At 39.7% G+C, this 18,500-nt stretch overlaps 1 protein-coding gene across 4 annotated transcripts in view; it reads left to right on the top strand.

Moving 5' to 3' along the window:
- The first annotated feature begins 432 nt into the window (after positions 1 to 432).
- The window catches only part of TPD52L1 (TPD52 like 1), a 36,896-nt gene continuing 18,828 nt past the window's right edge, over positions 433 to 18,500 (top strand). For 3 of the 4 annotated variants that reach the window (XM_065631744.1, XM_065631746.1, XM_065631749.1), the window contains exons 1-2: positions 433 to 537; positions 6,679 to 6,827. In XM_065631744.1, coding sequence (XP_065487816.1) covers positions 490 to 537; positions 6,679 to 6,827 — 197 coding nt within the window. In that variant the 5' untranslated portion in view covers positions 433 to 489. The remainder of the gene's footprint in view (positions 538 to 6,678; positions 6,828 to 18,500) is intronic. The other variant, XM_065631745.1, reaches the window with a different exon arrangement.

Here is an 18,500-nt window from a genome sequence, read left to right on the forward strand (position 1 = left end):
AGGTTACTATTGCCACTATTCATATCAGTGATCTACGTTAACTAGCTTTCTGATTTTGAAGAAAAAGCTTTCTTTTTTATTTTTCTTTTCCTTTTTTTCTTCTGCATTGTTAGAAGCAAGGAAATGGCATGTCTGGGCCTAGTGGGGTCCAAGCTGATTGCTTTCTGGGATGAGCGGTGCTTTCACATATTAAATTGCTTCTGTGCAGACATTACCATCTGATACTTCCAATAACTCTTCAGAAGCAAAGAAGAGCAGAATCCAAATGACTTTTAGCAGGAAAAGGTTGTTTTGTTTTTCTTTGTGCTTTGGTTTGGTTTTTTCCTATCGGGTGAATATTGTATCATTTTTAGATTTTAGGGGAGATCGGTATCAGAGCTGAAATAATTGATAATGGTTGTCTTGACCTTTTTACTTTAAGGCCTGTTGGAAACCCAGTCTTTGCATGAAGCAGATGAAGATGTGGTCACTGATGTTGATTTCAACAATATGATTTCTGAAGAAGAAAAAGAAGAGTTAAAGATTGAGCTAGCCAAGGTAATGAATGTGAATTTCTGTGAGTGTTACTGTTTCTACTTCTTTAAATTGAAAGATATTGTAGGATGATATTGCAGGATACTTAAACCATCATATAAAGGTATGCTCTTCCTTTTCAGTAAAATTATTCTAGGCTGCAGTAATGCGAAGCAATTTACGTCCTTGGATATTTTTTTAAGATAAAATGTCTTCTACTTGATAATTGTGGAAAGTTAAATATACCTTGCAATTCTAGTCAAGACGTGTCTTTATTTCTAAACCTTCCTTTAAAAGAATGAAAGATGTTCTTATTAGATCTGTGTTATTGTTGTTACAGTGATTGTAACACCTGATGGAAAAGATTATTTGTATGATGCTCAAAGGAAAAACTGATGACGATCATTACGGAAGAGACTGATGATGTTGAGACAGTAATTTCATCACATTTTTGTTTGCTTTGGCACCGTAGTGTTTGGAGAGCATTATATTTTTGTATGTTTAACTGAAGAACTTCAGGAGATGCCGTGACACCATGAAGAGGTTTAAAAATAATACTTAATAACAAGGAGATGTGAGGAAAAATGCGTGTATCATATGGTCTTTGTATTACAAAGATTAAAGATTTGGTCTACAGTAGGAGAGTAGATTTAGTTTTAGTTACTGCTGCTGAATAGTGCAGAAACAGAAGTGAAATTCCAAAATGGAAAATGAGAGAATTGGAAAAAGTGAGGATTTACTTATTTTAAATATGAGACAAATAACAGAAATCACAGCTGTATGCAGAGGGGGAGTTGTTTCTGTCTTAATTGAAATAATGAATTTTTAAGACAGTAGGTTGGAAACATCACATAGCAAGAATAAAATAACAACCCATTTGAATAGTAGGAAACTCAAAAATTGGGACTGGCTAGGGAAAAAATCATTCCTTTGTAATTATTCTGTAGTGCTCTGTGAAGGGTTTGCTGCACACAGAATGAGTGCATCCAGAGCACAGTTCTTTTGCAGAGATTGATCCCTGTCTATCATACAACAGAAATGTTCAAATTAACATTGTTGCAATATTAAATATTCTAAGAAGTCACATTCTTAATGACTCCCGAGTCATTTACCTTCAGTGCTGATTAGGATTTTCTAGTGAAACAAAACCCAAAAGTTTGTTTTTTGACTTTTTTTTCTCAAGCCTTGTGTTTCTGAGTTGCTAGTTAATCTTCTCTGCTGATCCTGTCACATCTGTAAATAAGAAGGAGGAAGCTGAAACTTTACACATTCAGTTCATCACCTAGCGATAAGAGTTGGCATGTTCATTATTGGCTTTTTGTTAGGACCAGAGGCAATAGGCACAAACTGAAACACAGGACGTTTCCTCTGAACATCAGGAAACCTGTTTTCACTGTGAGGGTGACCAAGCACTGGCACAGGCCACCCAGAGAGATTTTGGAGTCTCCATCCTTGGGGATACTCAGAAGCCATCAGGGCACAGTCCTGGGCAACTGGTTGTGCCTGGCTCTGCTTGGGCAGGGAGGCTGGACCCGGTGACCTCCAGAGGTCTCTTCCAACCTCAGCCATTCTGTGGTTCTCTTTTCTGGTGAAAGGGACTTAAAAGGCAGATGGAAACAAGGAAGAAGAAAAGAACTTCCTGCAACCATCTGAGAATGATATGCCTCTCTCAAGATAATTAATCTCAAGAGTTTCTGGGCATCCTTCCTGCTTGCTGATTTCTGTGGGAGCAGAGAGTTCTCCATGGCTGATGGTAGAAAAGCTTTAATTCATGTACCAACACGAGTGAGTGATTGCCTTTCAAATATTGTGATCTCAGCCGACCTAGAAATTATTTTCTGAATTGCTTGTAGCAGTTTACCGGCATACAGCTTATGCTTAAAAACAAAATAAAACTGATAATTATGCTAAGAAAGATTTGGAAAACTTGAATTTAGAGTGAATAAAGTCTAAACTTAAATGAGGCTTATGATTCTCAGAAAAGACTGTAAAAAAAAAAAAAAACACCAAACGTGTAAGACCTTGACTCCATCAGAAAGAAACCTCTGGGGGAATTGGCTAATGTTTCCTTTGGAAAAGCCATTAGTCTTTACTTTCAAGCCCCCTCTCCTCCTCCAGTGGTAGTTTTGTTTTCTTCCATGTCCTTATGTGTTAGGTAATACCTGCTTGAGCCTGTGGGAACAAGCACGTTTCTTCTTATTGTTCTAAAAAGTTCAAATCTTCCTTAGTGCTGCAATCACTTAATAGTTGATATAATGGGGAGCCATTGTGAGCACCTGTTGTGCATGTATTTAAACAGAAAAAATATGTTCCATCTCTGCATTGTGCATCTGCTGTATATATTCTTTGCCCTCTTCCTCATTCCCTCCCTGACATTAGGAGGGGGACTAGCACTGCTGTTTTTCTGACAGGTTTCTTGTATGCTGTTTTCCTATTCCTCTGCCAGTACTCTCTTTGTACTGGTAGCTTTTCTGAGTGTGGATTAACTCTGTTCTTGTAGCTTGACTAACAGAGCAGGGCTCTGACTCTAATCGAGCCTTGGAATTTCTACAATGCAAGTAAAATGAGTAGCTCTTACAGAAACTTATGATGGTCATTTGAATTAACAGAGGTCTGTCTGACACTTTGGAATAATTGCAGAAAATTGTAGCTGGAAAACTTTAGATAAGGCCAGAAGCTTGTTAGCAGAATGGATTTTTTTTCTTTTCCTCCTTTCATCCCTTCCTCCCTCAGTGTGAGGAGCATGGTACAGTGACTCCTGAGTCATCACGGGGGCTGAGGTTTTGAGCTATTTAGCTCACTGCTGTCAGTTGTCCTTCCATTATGCTCATCAAAACAGCCATTTACTCCCTGCTGTCTTCCCCCTCCCGTACCTTTACAAAAGCAGCTATCTGGTTTGATCTACAGGCTTTCTAGCTGATGTGCGGGTTCTAAGTTCAGGTATGTATGTTACTGCACAGCTTGTGCTGCTTCCATGGATCGCTGCCTTCCTCGCTTCTCCATCTCCAGCCACTTGTTCCTGCCCCGCAAACTATGCCCACTTGAGCACCTCTCTGCACTGGATCTGAGAACTGATCTGGCTTAAAAATATCCCTTGTTTTTTCCTTTGATGGCTTTTACCTGGTTCAGCAAACAGCCAGGCCAGTGCACTACGTATTTGGATGGTGTAGTGGTAGGGAAAAAGGATGTTCAGTCTAACTTAGAAGAACACATTTGCCTGCACTGGCTTCTGTTTTCTCTGGGGCCCCTTAATATTTTAATCACTTACTGCCTTGATCCTTAAACCCCAAGCATAATAAATACTCAATTCACTATTCAGTTTACCATTCAACCCGTTCATCAGTATTATTCCAACCAACAGCTGAATCTTTCCACCTCCACATTAGCACTGTGTGTATCTCAGAATACAGGTAATACCAACTGACATAATTTTTTATTAATAGTAGCTCTGTGTTGTTGAAGAAGTACTTTCTGGTTTGTTTTTATGCACTGTTTTGTGAGTGTCTACTGGAAAAAGTGGGAAAGGTTATATGTGAGAGAATTACTGCGGTGTTTTTTTTCAGGCAGGCCACTATCTTAAAAGCACACTCAACTCCTGAAAACATACGATTTACCCTAAAATAATCAAAACAATCTGTAGTTGTGTATTTTTTCCTGGACTCTCACATTTGTGTGATTTACGTGTTACTTATGTAAGCTCATCATGGGAATTGTAGTGTCTAAGGTGCTCAGCTCTTCTGCTTGCTTTTGCACGTCTCGCACAATAATACACGAAAGAAACTCTGATTCCTAAGCCCACAAAAAGGGAGAAGGGAACTTTGAATGATGCATCTCTATTCTCCTGACTCCGTCTCACTTAGAAGGAAAGTGTGACAACCAGAAGCTTGTATTCCAGTTCACTTAAGACTAGCTTCATAATGGAGTCTGCATTTATAACAGTGGACTTTTCAAAAATGCCTAAGCAGGTGATGCCTGATTTCCATGGGAGTTAGGTATGTAACCTGCTTAAATGCTTTTCAGGATCCCACTGTAAGTCTCTAATCCTTTCTGCCTACTGCACAGTCTTCAATCACTGATGTGTGAGCACTTGAGGGAGGTTTTGTATCTTCCATTATTTTAAAATGATGGAACCTGGGGAGGATTTTGTCAAATAAAAACCAGACTCTGGTCTCTAAAGAAAATTTATTACTTCTAATACAGTAAAAAATGCTGTTCATACTGAAGCCATTGAGCACATGGTTAATTCTTGCTTAGGGCTTTACAGCTTTAGGTGTCTGTTCAACAGAACAGATGTAAAGTAATTTTAATAGATTCCCTCAAATGTTTACATATCCAGGTACTCAAAGATCAGACTAGTGCTGGCCCATATGGAAAGCATTAATGTTTAAGTACATGTAAGCATATTGGTATTGGTTTAAGTTAAGTTCTTTAGCAGCGTTACTCAGGCAGACTTGTGCGCTAGGGGGTTTGCTGTGGATGGGAAACAACTAAAGGGAGCTCTGAACTGCCACTCAAGGAATGCTGACATTCGTGATTTCTTCTTTCTGTAAGCATTTAACCAGTTATGCTCTCAGAAGAGAAGCTCCTGCTGCCTCTTAACAGCATTTCCTTTGCAGGTTAGGAATATAATGGAGCATAAAGGATATGGGAAGGAATAATAACAATAGTAATTGTTATGTATTCTACTAGTGAAGTGTTGGCATCACAGGCATTGGTGAATACTGGTATTTGCTTCACTCAGGTCATGATTTTGCTTTGTGTTCATAGTCTAGCTGCTTAATTCCTCATCTGCTTGAAAAATTAAGGTAGCAGGTAGTGACAAAAGAGAAACTGATAGCTGGGGGATTAAAGGGTGAGACTTTTCCAAGAACAAGGAGCTTTCAGCCAATTTTACAGGGAAGCAGAATGTGTGAGTGTGTAAAATAAAAATAATACTGGTATTGACATGCTAAATATAGCCCTGGAGATCAGCAACTGATTCAGCTGGTGCTGCCTCGTTCCCTGCAGCCTGTGGAGTTAAATCACAGGGAGACTCTGGTTCCAGGGAACTTAACATATGGCCGTCAGATACACTGCCATATGTTACCCTGTTAACATATGGAGGAAGGAACACAGTTGGTAAGGGAACTTCTGAACCTGAAGTGAAAGGCAGCTGCCCTGGTGTCACTTTAGCTTCTGTGCCTCCAAGCACTGCTGGTGTGCTTGGCTTGGGAGGTTCTGGGTGAGGAACACAAACCCCTGATCCACAGGGACTGCCCAGGGCGACGGAGGATCCTCAGCCAGCGGCAGGCTGATCCAGCAGCCCCTCCTCTCAGTCACAGCGTCTGGTCCTTGCCTTGCTAAAATTGCTGGCTTGGTTTGAGTGTTTGAAATCACGTCCGCTGCAGGGAGAATTGTATCCCTCTGTCTGGGCTGAATGGTGTCTTTACAACTTTGCACAGTTGGGTTAAAAACTAGGAGCTCTGAAAAGACTAATCTGCTGTGTCTCTTGAATGACTCTATGCTTTGGGTAGGACCTGTTCTTTCATGTTAACAGTTCATCAGCTATATATTTTTATTTTACTGTTTTGAAATATGTATGGCCTAAAATGTAAAGATAAAACTCATGTGACAAGAACACAACTCTTTATGATACTCTCAAGTCATATGTTATAATGTGATTTTTTTTTTTTACTTTCTCATAGGAATTTGCATCTATTTTGGGTTTTTTTTTTTTCCCTGAGTGCAAGACTAAAAAGCTGCAAATACGAAGTTAAAACCCTGTGCATTCAAAGAGAGAGATCTGCCTGCATCATCCAGTCTTCTGTTGTTCTGCCCATTCCCATTTTATGACTGAATGGAAAGCTGATACTTGAGACTCCTAATGCCCTCATGGTCAAGTTGCTCAATAGTCATTTCCTTACTGGAGAATTCTCTCCTTTATCAGCTGCATGTGTGTGATGGTGCGCATAGGTGACACAGTTTGAGACATTCATTTAATGTAATGTCAGCTCTGTTCTGGATGTGTCTTTGTGATCTGTCCAAGCACTTGAATCCCTCTAGTCACCTAGGAAAACTGCAAGTTTCTGTGAGTGACATTTAAATCTCTTGACATAGTATATTTTTTCGTTCTGTGGGAACAGGCTAACTCCTTTCTCCTTTCTCCTCCCTCTTTATGTCTCTCAGCTAGAGGATGAAATTTCAACTTTGCGGCAAGTGCTAGCAGCCAAAGAAAAGCACCTGGTTGAAATTAAACAAAAGCTTGGCGTGAGTCTGATGAATGAACTGAAGCAGAACTTCAGCAAAAGCTGGCATGACATGCAGACGACTTCTGCGTGAGTATAGACCTTGCACAAATTCATTCTTGTGCATTGTGCAGCATGTTGGGGGTGTTGTCTTGATGAGCCCTGGTATGCAATTTAGCAATTGAAATACCTGCTAAGTGGAGTAGATGGCAGGGACAAAAACATCAAGCTGCTCAGAGTAAGGAGACCTGAAAAAAGTCCCTTCCACAGCAGCAATGTTCTTTCGCTACTGTGTCGCACCTGACGCTTGCGAAATCACAGCAACTTAAACTGCGGGGGCACTGAGGTGGTTATCTTCCTGTCCCCTAACACATTCCTGCAGAGTCTTTAGTGAGAAGATAAAAGACATCGTTAATCTCAATGTATTGTATTTTTCAACTTCCCAGAGAGACGATGGAAAAAAAAATAATAATACAAATTATGAAAACATTAACAACTATTTAAAATATTGTACCATCATCTGAATTATAAAGAATACTGGCAGCATCAGTTGATGTGTGACTCTGATTAATTCCTGCTTTTGGCTGTCCAAAAGAAAAAAACAAACAATATCGTTGGAATAACTGTACCATCTTTGAGGTTATCGGAAGTTCTACATCTGTTGAGTTTTTTGTTATTTTCCAGCAGTGGGTCCTTAGGCAAGTCTCTGGCACCTCTCACAGCCTTGGTTTACCACTGTGCAGAGTAGGTAAATAGTTCACAAGAGTTCAGTGAAACTTGCCTTGTGTAATGTATAAGCTTTGAGTTCCCAGGCTGAAAGGTGATGCATAAATGTGAAGAAATGTTACCCCACTGCTGTTGTTCAAATGCTTTTAAGTTGATCTTTTTTTTTCTTTTTTTTTCTTTTTTTTTTTTTTTTTTTTTTTTTGGACCCCTAGCAACTATACTGTGGAACTCTGTAGTCTTAAGCCACTTGCTGACTTCCAGGAGGGTTCCTTTGAAAATGCATCAGTTCTTGGATGAGGAAACAGAGGAGGGAGGTTATTTGGGCTGCAACTTGCTGCCAAGAACTGCTGGTGCAAGCCTTTTGTCTCGCATAAGGAAGCAGTTAAAAATTAACATGTGGACATAGTGATAAGACCTATCCTGAATCTGCCACAAAAACCTGTTCAAACCCAGGATTGGCAGTGTTACTTGTAAGCTTCAAGCACTTTTGCTCAGCTAGGTCCTGTTTCTCATGACACGTTGTCAACAGGGGCACTGATGCTGGCTCAGGGAGGTGTCTGGCATGTGCTAGGAGAGGATGGTCTGGAGACACCGAGATTTAGAAGAGACGAGGGGCACGAGATGCCTGAACCTAGTTACTGGGACACACTAGCAAAATTACAAGAAACAAAAGCTTTCATTTTTACTTGAAAATTGGTAGCAAATTCCAAGACAGCTTTTCATTTTCCCTTCACAATACTGACATATTCCACAAGGATAGAGAATTAGGAGACTTTATCAGCATGGTAGCTGCTACTTTTTATTTAAGATGAGTTTCAAAACCAGCAAGCCATTAGGTTATGAGTGTCCACAAGTAGTTATATGGAACTGAACTGCAGGAGTCTATTTGTGCCCTTGAAAATCCTGATGTCCATGGTCCAACTGCTATATAATTGTGGCTGACACTCATGCCACTATGCTGATGCCAGAGCAAATCATGGTAATCTGGCATTTTTCAGAATGGATGAGTTTAGTATTAGAGGTGATTCATAGTTCTGTATCAAAATAGCAATGGGGATAGCATTACTCACCAAGATTCTCTGATTCAGTAAGGATGAAAATCCTGTTTTAAAAAATAAAAGTTCAAAATATTTACATACCTGTACCTTAGGCTTCTAAATCCACAATTAGTTATTTTAAGTTTTATAAAAGACCTGTTTTTAAGGAGACAAGTTTTTCTTTCACTCAGTCTCATTGGGTTTTGTAGCTGCTACACTTTTCTGGAAGTTAAAACTACTTTTTTTTAATGGGGAACTTTGCAAAGCCACAGAGAACAATTAAGCACCAGATTTTGGTCCTCTTATTGTTAACAATCTTTGAAGCTCTCCATTTAGGGATGCATTCTTAAAGTGGACTGAGAGGCAGAGGGGTGTACTTCTCTTAAAAATAGTTCCGCAAAGTATGTCTGATCAACTAGTTAAGACTCATGACCTAACTCACAGGATGGATGCCACCTCTAATTACTAAATGTTCTGACTATTTTTAAGCAACTTCATTTTAAATTGTTGGCCATGGGTAGTTTAGGAGTTAGCCTGAGCATGCTTGACATGTACTTGTCAGAAATTGCCATTAAAGGTTTGCTATGATTAAAAAGAAAAAAAAAAAAAAAGTCGTTTTAATAGTGAGGAAACCTAGAGCTGGAGGTCAATGGGCTGATATCCTCCGTAGATTGAAGATTATGTCAGGCTCAACATACAGTTCTGTACAGAGTCTGCTTCCTTGTCACTAATTCATGCTTTAAGGTATGCAAAAGTAATTCTAACTACATCTAGTAAGACATTACATTTACAACGATAATGTGCAACTTTTTTTGGTATAAAATCAGCTTTTTTTTCAATCAGCTTTGTTTTTCTCGAAAGAAAACCTGTAATGTTATTTGCGTTTTTCAGCCTGGTATGAAATGCACCTGGAAGTTATTCAGTTATTATGATGACCAGAAAAATAATGCATTTTTTCAAGTTCCTTGTTCATTTCTTCTCCTGTTCTTCAGTGCACTGATTTTTAGTACAATCCATGTGTTAGGGGAGGCAGGGTGTTCTACTGTAGAGGATATCAGTAATTAGAGAGAAAATTATTGCCTCAAGTTTAATTTGCTTTCAGGGTGGTAAGGAATTCAACTGGAATGACTTCCCACACACACCTTTTTGAAGATCAGGTTTGCAGTGAATAGAGGTGGGTGGATATTCAGTTAGCTTCTAGCAGTGCAGGTATTATATTTATATTTTAAACATAGATAATTCATTCTTATTTAGATGCTAGCAGCAGAGTAATGTTGATGGATTTTGAGGTTATTTATTTTAGCTTAAGGAATCATTAAAAATGTCTTTACAGGGATATTTACAAAGACCATAATGGAGCTTGTCTAATTCACGTTTTGCTACAAAGGAAAGGCTTTATGTAACCTGAATGCAGGATGTTTATTTAGTTAAAGCTGTCTGATTGGTGTTGTTTCAGTAAAGTTTCCATAGTTCTCTCTAGCCTCCTGTACTTCAGATTTTCACTGCATTGTGCTTTAAGGTAAGAAGATAGCTTCTGTAAAGATTGACCTAGTTTTGTACAGAATTCTGGAATAGTTGAGGTTGGCAGCAATGCCAGGAGACTGTCTAGTCCAGCTCTTCCTCTCAGAGCAGGTTCAGCTAGAGCAGAGTGCTCAGGGCTGTGTGCAGTCAGGTTCTGAATATCTCCAAGGATGGAGACTCTACAGCCTCTCTGGGCAACCTGTTCCAATGTTCAATTACCCTTACTGTGAAAAACCTTTTTCTTTTGTTTAAATATTATTCCATTCAGTTTACCTCTTGCACTTACACTAGATACCACTGAGGAGCGTCTACCTCTGTCTTCTTCACTCCCTTCCAGCAGGTTATTTATACACATTGATGACATTCCCCCTTAAGCCTTCTCCTGGCTGACCAGTCCCACCTTTCTCAGCCTTTCCTCATAGGAGAGATGCTCCAATCCCTTAGTGATCTTTACGGCCCTTTGCTGGACTTGCTCCATTATGTCCATGTCTGCCTTGTACTGGAGAGAGCAGAACAGGACCCAGCACTCCAGGTGTGGCTTTGATCAGGGCTGAGGGAAGGAGAGGGATCACCTCCCTCATCATGTACTCACTCTTCTTGCTGCAGCCCAGGGTGCTGTTGGCCACCTTTGCTGTGAGGCCACATGGCTGACTCATGTTCAACTTACTGTCTACCAGGACCCCAGGTCTTTTTCTGCAAGACTGCTTTCCAGCTGGTTGGTCCCCAGCCTCTGCTGGTGCGTGGGGTTATTAATCCCAAGGTGCAGGACTCTGCATTTCCCTTTTTTGAACTTGGGACTCCTGTTGCTACATTTTTCCAGACAGTCGAGGTCCTAAGTAATACTATTCTTCAATGCAGCTACAGAATTGCATCGCATTATATATGGAGGAGGTTGCAAGGATTTATTTATCCTCCTCACGCATCCCTCACATGGAGCACTAAGAATATAGATCCACAAGATACCTTGGCCTTTGCTAAGCATACGTTTGTAACCACGCTCAGTTTTGTCTCGGCTTTTAAGTTGGTGCTCTTCTGTGCTTCTCTGGGAGAAATCCAGTAGGGCATCATAATATTGCCCTCTTGGGAGACATTTTGGTACTACTGAGTTTCCAAGGAGCAGCTGTATCTGTAAAATTACCCATTAACCTGATTCCAGCCTCATAGTTCCCTTCATTCCTTCTTGAAATGTTAGCAACAGTTGGAAGGCGTAAGCCACCTCTGTTCTAAATGGATAATCTTTCAACTCACAGATGGTGTAGTAATCTAACCACAGAGATCACTTCTAGGGAGGAGAAAATGGTTGGTTTTGCTACTAACCCACCCAAAAAGCAGTACTCCAGACATTCAAACCACTTGTAAACAGCAGTTCTGCCATGGCAAATAAATTATTAGAATATATAAAAACTTAAGAATACTCATTCTCTCCTTGAGGCCTGTAGTAGTGAAATGAAGTGAAATGTTTCAAAGTCCATAGACTTAGTGATTCCAACCAGGGGATCGGGAAGCCTTTGATGTGATGAAAAGTGGACCCATGCAAGAGTGGCATCTGAGATAGGAATCTCACAAAGCTATGTTTTCAAAACGACTTTTCAGCTTTTGCCATCATAGACAAAAATTTTTCACCTGTTGTAGAAATGGAAAAATCTCCTTAGTGGCCAGAATCAAGAGAACTGTAAGTCCTAGCTCGGAACAGCACGTCTCCTAGACAGTGCCTGAGGCTTTCTCAAGTGGTGGCTCTCTTTGAAACCTTCCTAAAAAGATTTCAAATATCGCTCTGCTCTCACATGTGATACTTTCCTGTGATTTGGGACAAAAGCATTCAATTTGGACTTGGCCTTTCCCTCCAGAGACAGACTAAGGCCTCTCTTCATTAACTACTGGTTGAAAACCATGTAAGCAAGCTTACTTCTGCTGATAGGAAACCTGAGGACAATTGCCAGGGTTTCCACAAATAGTGGGAACTTAATGTTTTGTAATTCAGTTTTCTGTCAGGTGATGAGAAAATAGAAAGTAATAATTGCGCTGCATGTGTTTTGGACTTACGGCCTATGCTACCTGCAGTCTTCATTAGTATAACTTTAAATATATAGAACTGTGTTCCAGAGGTTAAGAATTTCCTCGGGAAGTCAGATATAATTTGTGGACAACTATAGTCCTACTGTGACTTTCAGGAATTCAGTATACCATGTTCCCACGTACATACCTGTTATGAGTGGTAGTAAAAGTAATGTGGGTGTTTCTGTTAATTGCAATGTACAATCACCTTTTGACGTTTTCTTCTCTAAATTTGCAAGTAAATGTAGCAGTTGTGTAAGTGAAGAAATAGACAGGTTGGCTTTAGCAAGTACATTCCCTGCCTGTGAGCGTGTGCTACATGGAAATACAGGGAGCCTCTCACTTCCACTGACTTTGTGTCCACCAGGCAATGTTCATGCCTTCTTCAAAGACAATATTTTGTCAATCTTCCACATGTATCTCTGGCCTTGAACTTGGAAGGATGGCATCATGGAAAATAAGGTTGCAGAAAGGACTTTGAGAAGTTAACTTAGTCTATTTTCATTACCCCTTTTCTAAAAGACATGTGTCCATTTGTTTACACCAGAACTTTCAGCTAATGGAAAATTCACAGCAACATCAAGTGATCTGTTCCAGATCACTGAATGTAGTATTACTGTTTCTCAGGGAGGAACCCACTGTAATTATGGTGGTGCACCAGAAAATATATACCAGTACATTATAGTTATCTGTATGTATGTATATCCAACTCTAAGAAGGGGAGGCCTGAGTGTAAATGTGTATCTCTGAAATGACCAGGATTAAAAATATCCAGGAAAGGTGACAGGAGAAAGGGAAGGAAAGGAAAGGGAGAAATGGAAGGAAAATGAAAAACCTCAGTTAAGCAAAGAGGAAGAGAAGGAAGGAAAAGGAAAGGAAATGGAGGGAAGAAAGGAAAAGAAAGGGAAGGGAAAAGGAAAGAAGGAAGAGGAAAGAAAAGGAGGAAGAGGAGAAAAAAGGGGAAGAAAGGAAAAGGGAGGCTGGGATATTTTTAATCTGCATAATTTTGTTGATCTAGTTTACAGTACAGAACCCACAGACACTGTTATTGGCATTGTTTAAGGTGCGATGAACTGTGAAGTTTTGGCCTGGAATGTCTTAAACTCATCTGTGCTTATGCCAACATACTGTGGCTTTTCCGCCTGGACATTAACTGTACAACTGCTTGTTCTGCCCTTATTCTATGCTGCATTGTACAAATAGTGCCCCTCACACAATTGTATGCCCAGTTTTCTGAAGGTTTTGAGGATTCCGGTGCAAGACAGCGCGGAATATTCATCACCCTCGTCTGGCACCTTTCCTGACTCGTGACTCTCTCCAGCCCACTGAAGAGTCGTCTTCGTGTGGCACGCACAGATTTCTGCCTGCGGGCAGGTCCTCAGTGACCTGCAGAGGTTCGGTTCCCTCAGCTCTGCCTTTCCTCTCTCTGTGGGAGAGGAACTGTGTGCCTGGGGCACACTTCGACAGATTTAGGCATATGTACCCAGCCAAGTGCCAGCACAGTCTCAATTAGTTCTTAGCATACCTGGCAAGGGAAGAGTGTCTAAAAAGTACATCTGTCATTTATTTTTGAAGTTGGAATGAATTCCAGGTAAGCACTTAAAAAAACACCACCAACAAAACAACAAAACAAACAAAAAACGCACAAAAAACCACCTTAGAGTTCATTTGTGGGCAAAATGACAATATGAATGTTCTTGGAGGATATTTAATGTACGTGTTATCTGCCATTTTTATATGCATTTATTTCAATTGAGCATTAGCATAATTTAGCTAATGCTGAGCCCTGCTTTTCACAGAAAATTGACAGAAAAATGGTTTTCTAGATGAGAGTTTCTCAGAGATCCAGATGCTTTACATTGATCCCAGAAATTTCATTCTTAAGCTGACTTAATGGTTTGAAAACTAAAAAAAAAGCAAGCTCCACAGGGCATGGCTTGTGCTACCAGGCTCTGCTCTACTGTATGGTTTTGTTGTTAATTGTTTGCATTTTGTTGCATCTTATGTAAGCTTTATCACAGAAGAGGGTTTCTCAAATGGCTTAAATTTTCCAGCAAGCATTGATGGAGAGGCACAATGCTGAATGAAGATGTACTAATTAGCAGATGTACTAATTTTACAGAAGCCAAATTTAAATTCTTCGTAATTTCCTCTAGTAGGTCAAATGTGCAGCTTGCACATGAATGTTATATTTGTAGCCTCCTTTTGTCAACAGTTCATGTACTGCACCTATGAAGGAAGGTTAGATTTAACTCTGCCCTGCGAAGGGCAATTCTGTACTGAGTTGAGATCAAATAGCATGCAGTGTGATTATCCTGTCTGACCCTGCAGATGACAGTGGTCATTTAAACATCTCGTTCTCTGACCTCTCTATATGTCTGCTGCCTGGCTATACTCCATATGAAGCACTATTTCCTTTGCACTTTGTGTTTTATGAAACAGCATCTTCTTTCATTTGCTTTCACTGGCTGTAAAAAGCAGCTAGTGAGTCCTGGTTGTCATATGATAGTACAACCTAAATGCAGTATATGAAACTTCAAGTAAAAAAGCAGTCAAAATATGCTCCAAATCTACTTTGCCTAATTAGTATGTTACAGTACTGGAGATGTGAGTTATCTTTAAAGCTTCTTTTAAATGTGTTGGGCATATTATCAGAATGTAACTAGAATATCAGCATATTTCATAATAACCTCTAATAACCAGTTCTATAAACAATTGCTTCTGTTAAAGAAATACCCTATTAAAAATATAATTGGAAGATGATGGATGGAATTCCAGTTAATGCCATAAAAAGTTAATGTTCAAAATGGCACAGGTGAGTTTTCTTTGCAAGTTTGCAATTGTGACAGCAGTTTACATACCCTTTGTTTACTCTTTCTTGTCTGTGAAATAAGTTATAAATATTTACTCTTAAGTGCTAAGTGAAAAGCATGGGATATGTTAGCCACTACCAGCAATTCTTCTGTGCTAGGGGGTATGTTTGGATGCCACAAAAGCAGAGAAGGCATTCCTACTATAACTGCATAAATCAAGTAGCCTGTTTCTACTTTTACTAATCCTACTGGGCATCTCGCAAAACGCTGTTAAACTTGGGAAGGTCATGGTGGCTTTGTATTAGTGTAAGAAAGGCATAGAGCCTTATGATTTATTGGTGTGAAAACTGCACGCTGGAGGTTGGATGGAAGGTGAAATTTCTTGAGTCTCTGCGTCCAAAATTCTTGGAGTTTGTTTCTGCTGCAGCATTTCTGCTGTAGGGTGCAGGGTCACAGAATCACAGAATGGTTGGGGTTGGAAGGGACCTCTGGAGATCATCCAGTCCAACCCACCTGCTAAAGCAGGTTCACCTAGAGCAGATCACACAGGAGGACATCCAGGCGGGTTCTGGATGTCTCCAGAGAAGGAGACTCCACAACCTCCCTGGGCAGCCTGTTCCAGTGCTCTGGCACCTTCAAAGTAAAGAAGTTTCTCCTCATATTCAGGTGGAAGCTCCTTATTTCAGCCAATGGCTGACTGCCTGTTGAGATGCTGTTTGTCACCTGTCCCGACGAGCTGGGTGGTCAGGACTTGCAGTGGCTGCTCAGAGGGTGAGGCTGGGCAGGTCTTGCAGGTGACTTCTCATGCTGGAGCAGCTGGTGGTGTTAGGAGGGCTTAAGTCATACGTACAGCACTTTTTCCAAGGAATAAATGTTATTAAGTCTTACCTGGAATATCCAACTTTATTTCTGCTCTTAAAGGTTTCTGAAAATTACGTAATCTGTTCAGTGCATTAAAACAAAGCTGCAAACTGATGTGTGTCACATGAGGATATCAAAATTGCTGGCTTAAATTATTAATGCTGCATATAACTGAGAAGATAGAGATCGTTGTTACCAGGGTGTTTGGCAAGGTCTCAAATGCTGCAAATATGACATAACTATGATGATAAAAGTATCTGAGCCAATATACCGTGCTGTATGTCAATGCAGAGCATAACTAACTACAGTAAGGGAATGTGATCTGTGGAAAGATAATTTATTTATGAAGAAGTTGCAGTGATATGCATAATGGGGGAGAGGCAGGGATGAGGGTGCCTGACTTTTAAGCTATCAGTGAGCTCTACTGAGATGCAAATTACTGTTTCTTGTTTCTGCTGACAGGTATTGCATGTTGTGATGCATTTTTTGCTTTCGACTTTTTGGTTTGGTTTTGGGTTTTTTTGGTTTTTTTGTTCCTTCAAGCTGTTCTTCAGCATTGCTGGAGGGAGGGGGGATTCATGTCAAACATCATTTTTGCTGAAGTTGGTACTGAAAAAGACCAGTTTTCTAACAGACTTAGCTGGATTTACACTGTTATGTAATGTCAAAAGCATTAGGAACATACATCCAGTCTCCATGGGAGAGGAAGATGTTTGGTTTATGGTATTTACAAAGAAAACACAGTATTAATTGGAATTCAGACAATTCCCAGAAGGTGTGTACTGACCAGTGTAATGTTCAGAAGTACATAGTGGACTTTAATGTTTCTCAATTAAAGTTGAGTCTGTCTGCTGTATGGCGTATTTGGGATTATTCTCTTAACAGTTTTACACAGTGTGAAGAACCTGCAACAGAAGAGTAAGGCATGGAGATGTTTTATCATAAAACTAAATATACCTGTGAATAAAATGAACTCCAAGGCGTCTTTTTCATAAAACGGTTTGTGAGGCTATCTGCAAAGTATTTTACTGTGTATAGTCAACCTGTACATAAATAGGTTCTGCTACCAAGGACATTTTAGACCTAGAAGTCAAGTCTTGGACTTCATTTTGTCATCAGCAAAATTCCACTTCATGCTGAATGGTTTAGGAAACTTCCCTGTTAGGAGAATGTCTAAAGACTTGTATGCAATAATGTAGGCATTTTAAGAAATGCCTATATATATATATAAACCCATGGGCATTAGAATATTTGGTTTTTTTTTTTTTTTTTTAATACGCAAGACTTATCAAAAAGCTACCTGCTCATAGTTTGAAACTTCATAAATGTAAATTATAGGGTCTCATCCACACTAGTTTATATGAGAGTATGTCCACTGACAAGAAGACAATGACAGAGCTATTAAACTCATCAAGCTAGACTATGAGGCCTCAGTGAAATAAGTGTTGCAATCTTGCTGTGTCCAGGAACAGACAGCAGGGCTGAGGAGAAAGGAGACCCAGTGAAAACAGTCTTTTCAGTCTCCTTTGTATTCTACCAGAAGAAATAAAACAGGCATAACCTGCCATAAGTGCTCCTACCTTTCTAATCATTATTAGTGATACTTCTGTCACTGTTGCAGTGTTTTAGCCCTTGTCATTCAACATTGTGCATGTGATTGCTTCAGCTTATCTAACTCTGGTTTTCTAGAGACTGGGTACCCTGGTCTGAGTTGGTCCCTGCAGGTGACCTTCTGGTCAGTGGAAACAGGGACAAGCACCTTTACAGAATGAGCCATTGCACTTGGCAGGTTCAGAACTTGTTAGGTCAGTGGGCTGTAAGATACTTTGTGGCTTAGGAACATAAAAATATTTGTATTGGGGAAAATGATTTGTTAATTAGAATATCATCTGAAAGAATAGAGCGTTATGTGGCATCTGCCTTCTAACCGGTGGTTTGTAAAATACACACCTCAGCAAAGGGCTCTTGGCAATAGGTACTGCTGAGGCTATAAGGATGGGCCGAATTGCAGATGTTAAACTTCTCTTATTTCCCCTCTTGCCTCCACAAAGTTATATTGCTTTCATATACCTAAAAGTAAGAAGAAAATACTCTATTTCAGGAATTAGGCGGTGAATTTTTGTTATTAATCTCCAGTGCATTTTGGTACACATTTGCAATCTTATAGAATTTGTTCAAAGGAGAATTAGAACTAGTGGAATTGTATTTCTTAATTTTTCACTATCATTTCTTCAGTTATTATCTGCCAACGCACACCACAGGATCCAAGACTGATTGCATTGTGCTCTCCTCTTGTTACTAGGTCAGTGCTTCTAATTCTGAGCTTGTCTGCGTCACTGGGAGTATCAGATCATTTACTCGGAAGGAAGCCTCTGATGCGCTCAGAGTTAGTTTACTCAGCAAAAAAGCATCTGTGCAGAAAAGCTTATTGATTACTCTGAGAATGCAACTTAACTGAAGAGTCTCTATGGGTCAGAGCATTTATTCTGGATCAGTTAATTTAGATGGTTCTGTGTTTGAATGCATATACTACATGTGAAATGACTTCTGAAAGGTTTCAGTGCTATTTAGAATATGCATTCACTGTCTGTATTTTTTCATCTTTCTTTGTCTCTTCCAAAACATTCTTCCTTTGAATAAATTTTTAAAAATAAAATTGTAGCATATAGAAACGGATTTGATCAATTTTATCTCATCTGAAATATCAATAAATAATTTGTAGTGCATCTTTTAAATGTACCTAATATGTA

Source organism: Caloenas nicobarica, chromosome 3 (assembly GCF_036013445.1).
Source record: "Caloenas nicobarica isolate bCalNic1 chromosome 3, bCalNic1.hap1, whole genome shotgun sequence".
Lineage (NCBI taxonomy): Eukaryota > Metazoa > Chordata > Aves > Columbiformes > Columbidae > Caloenas > Caloenas nicobarica.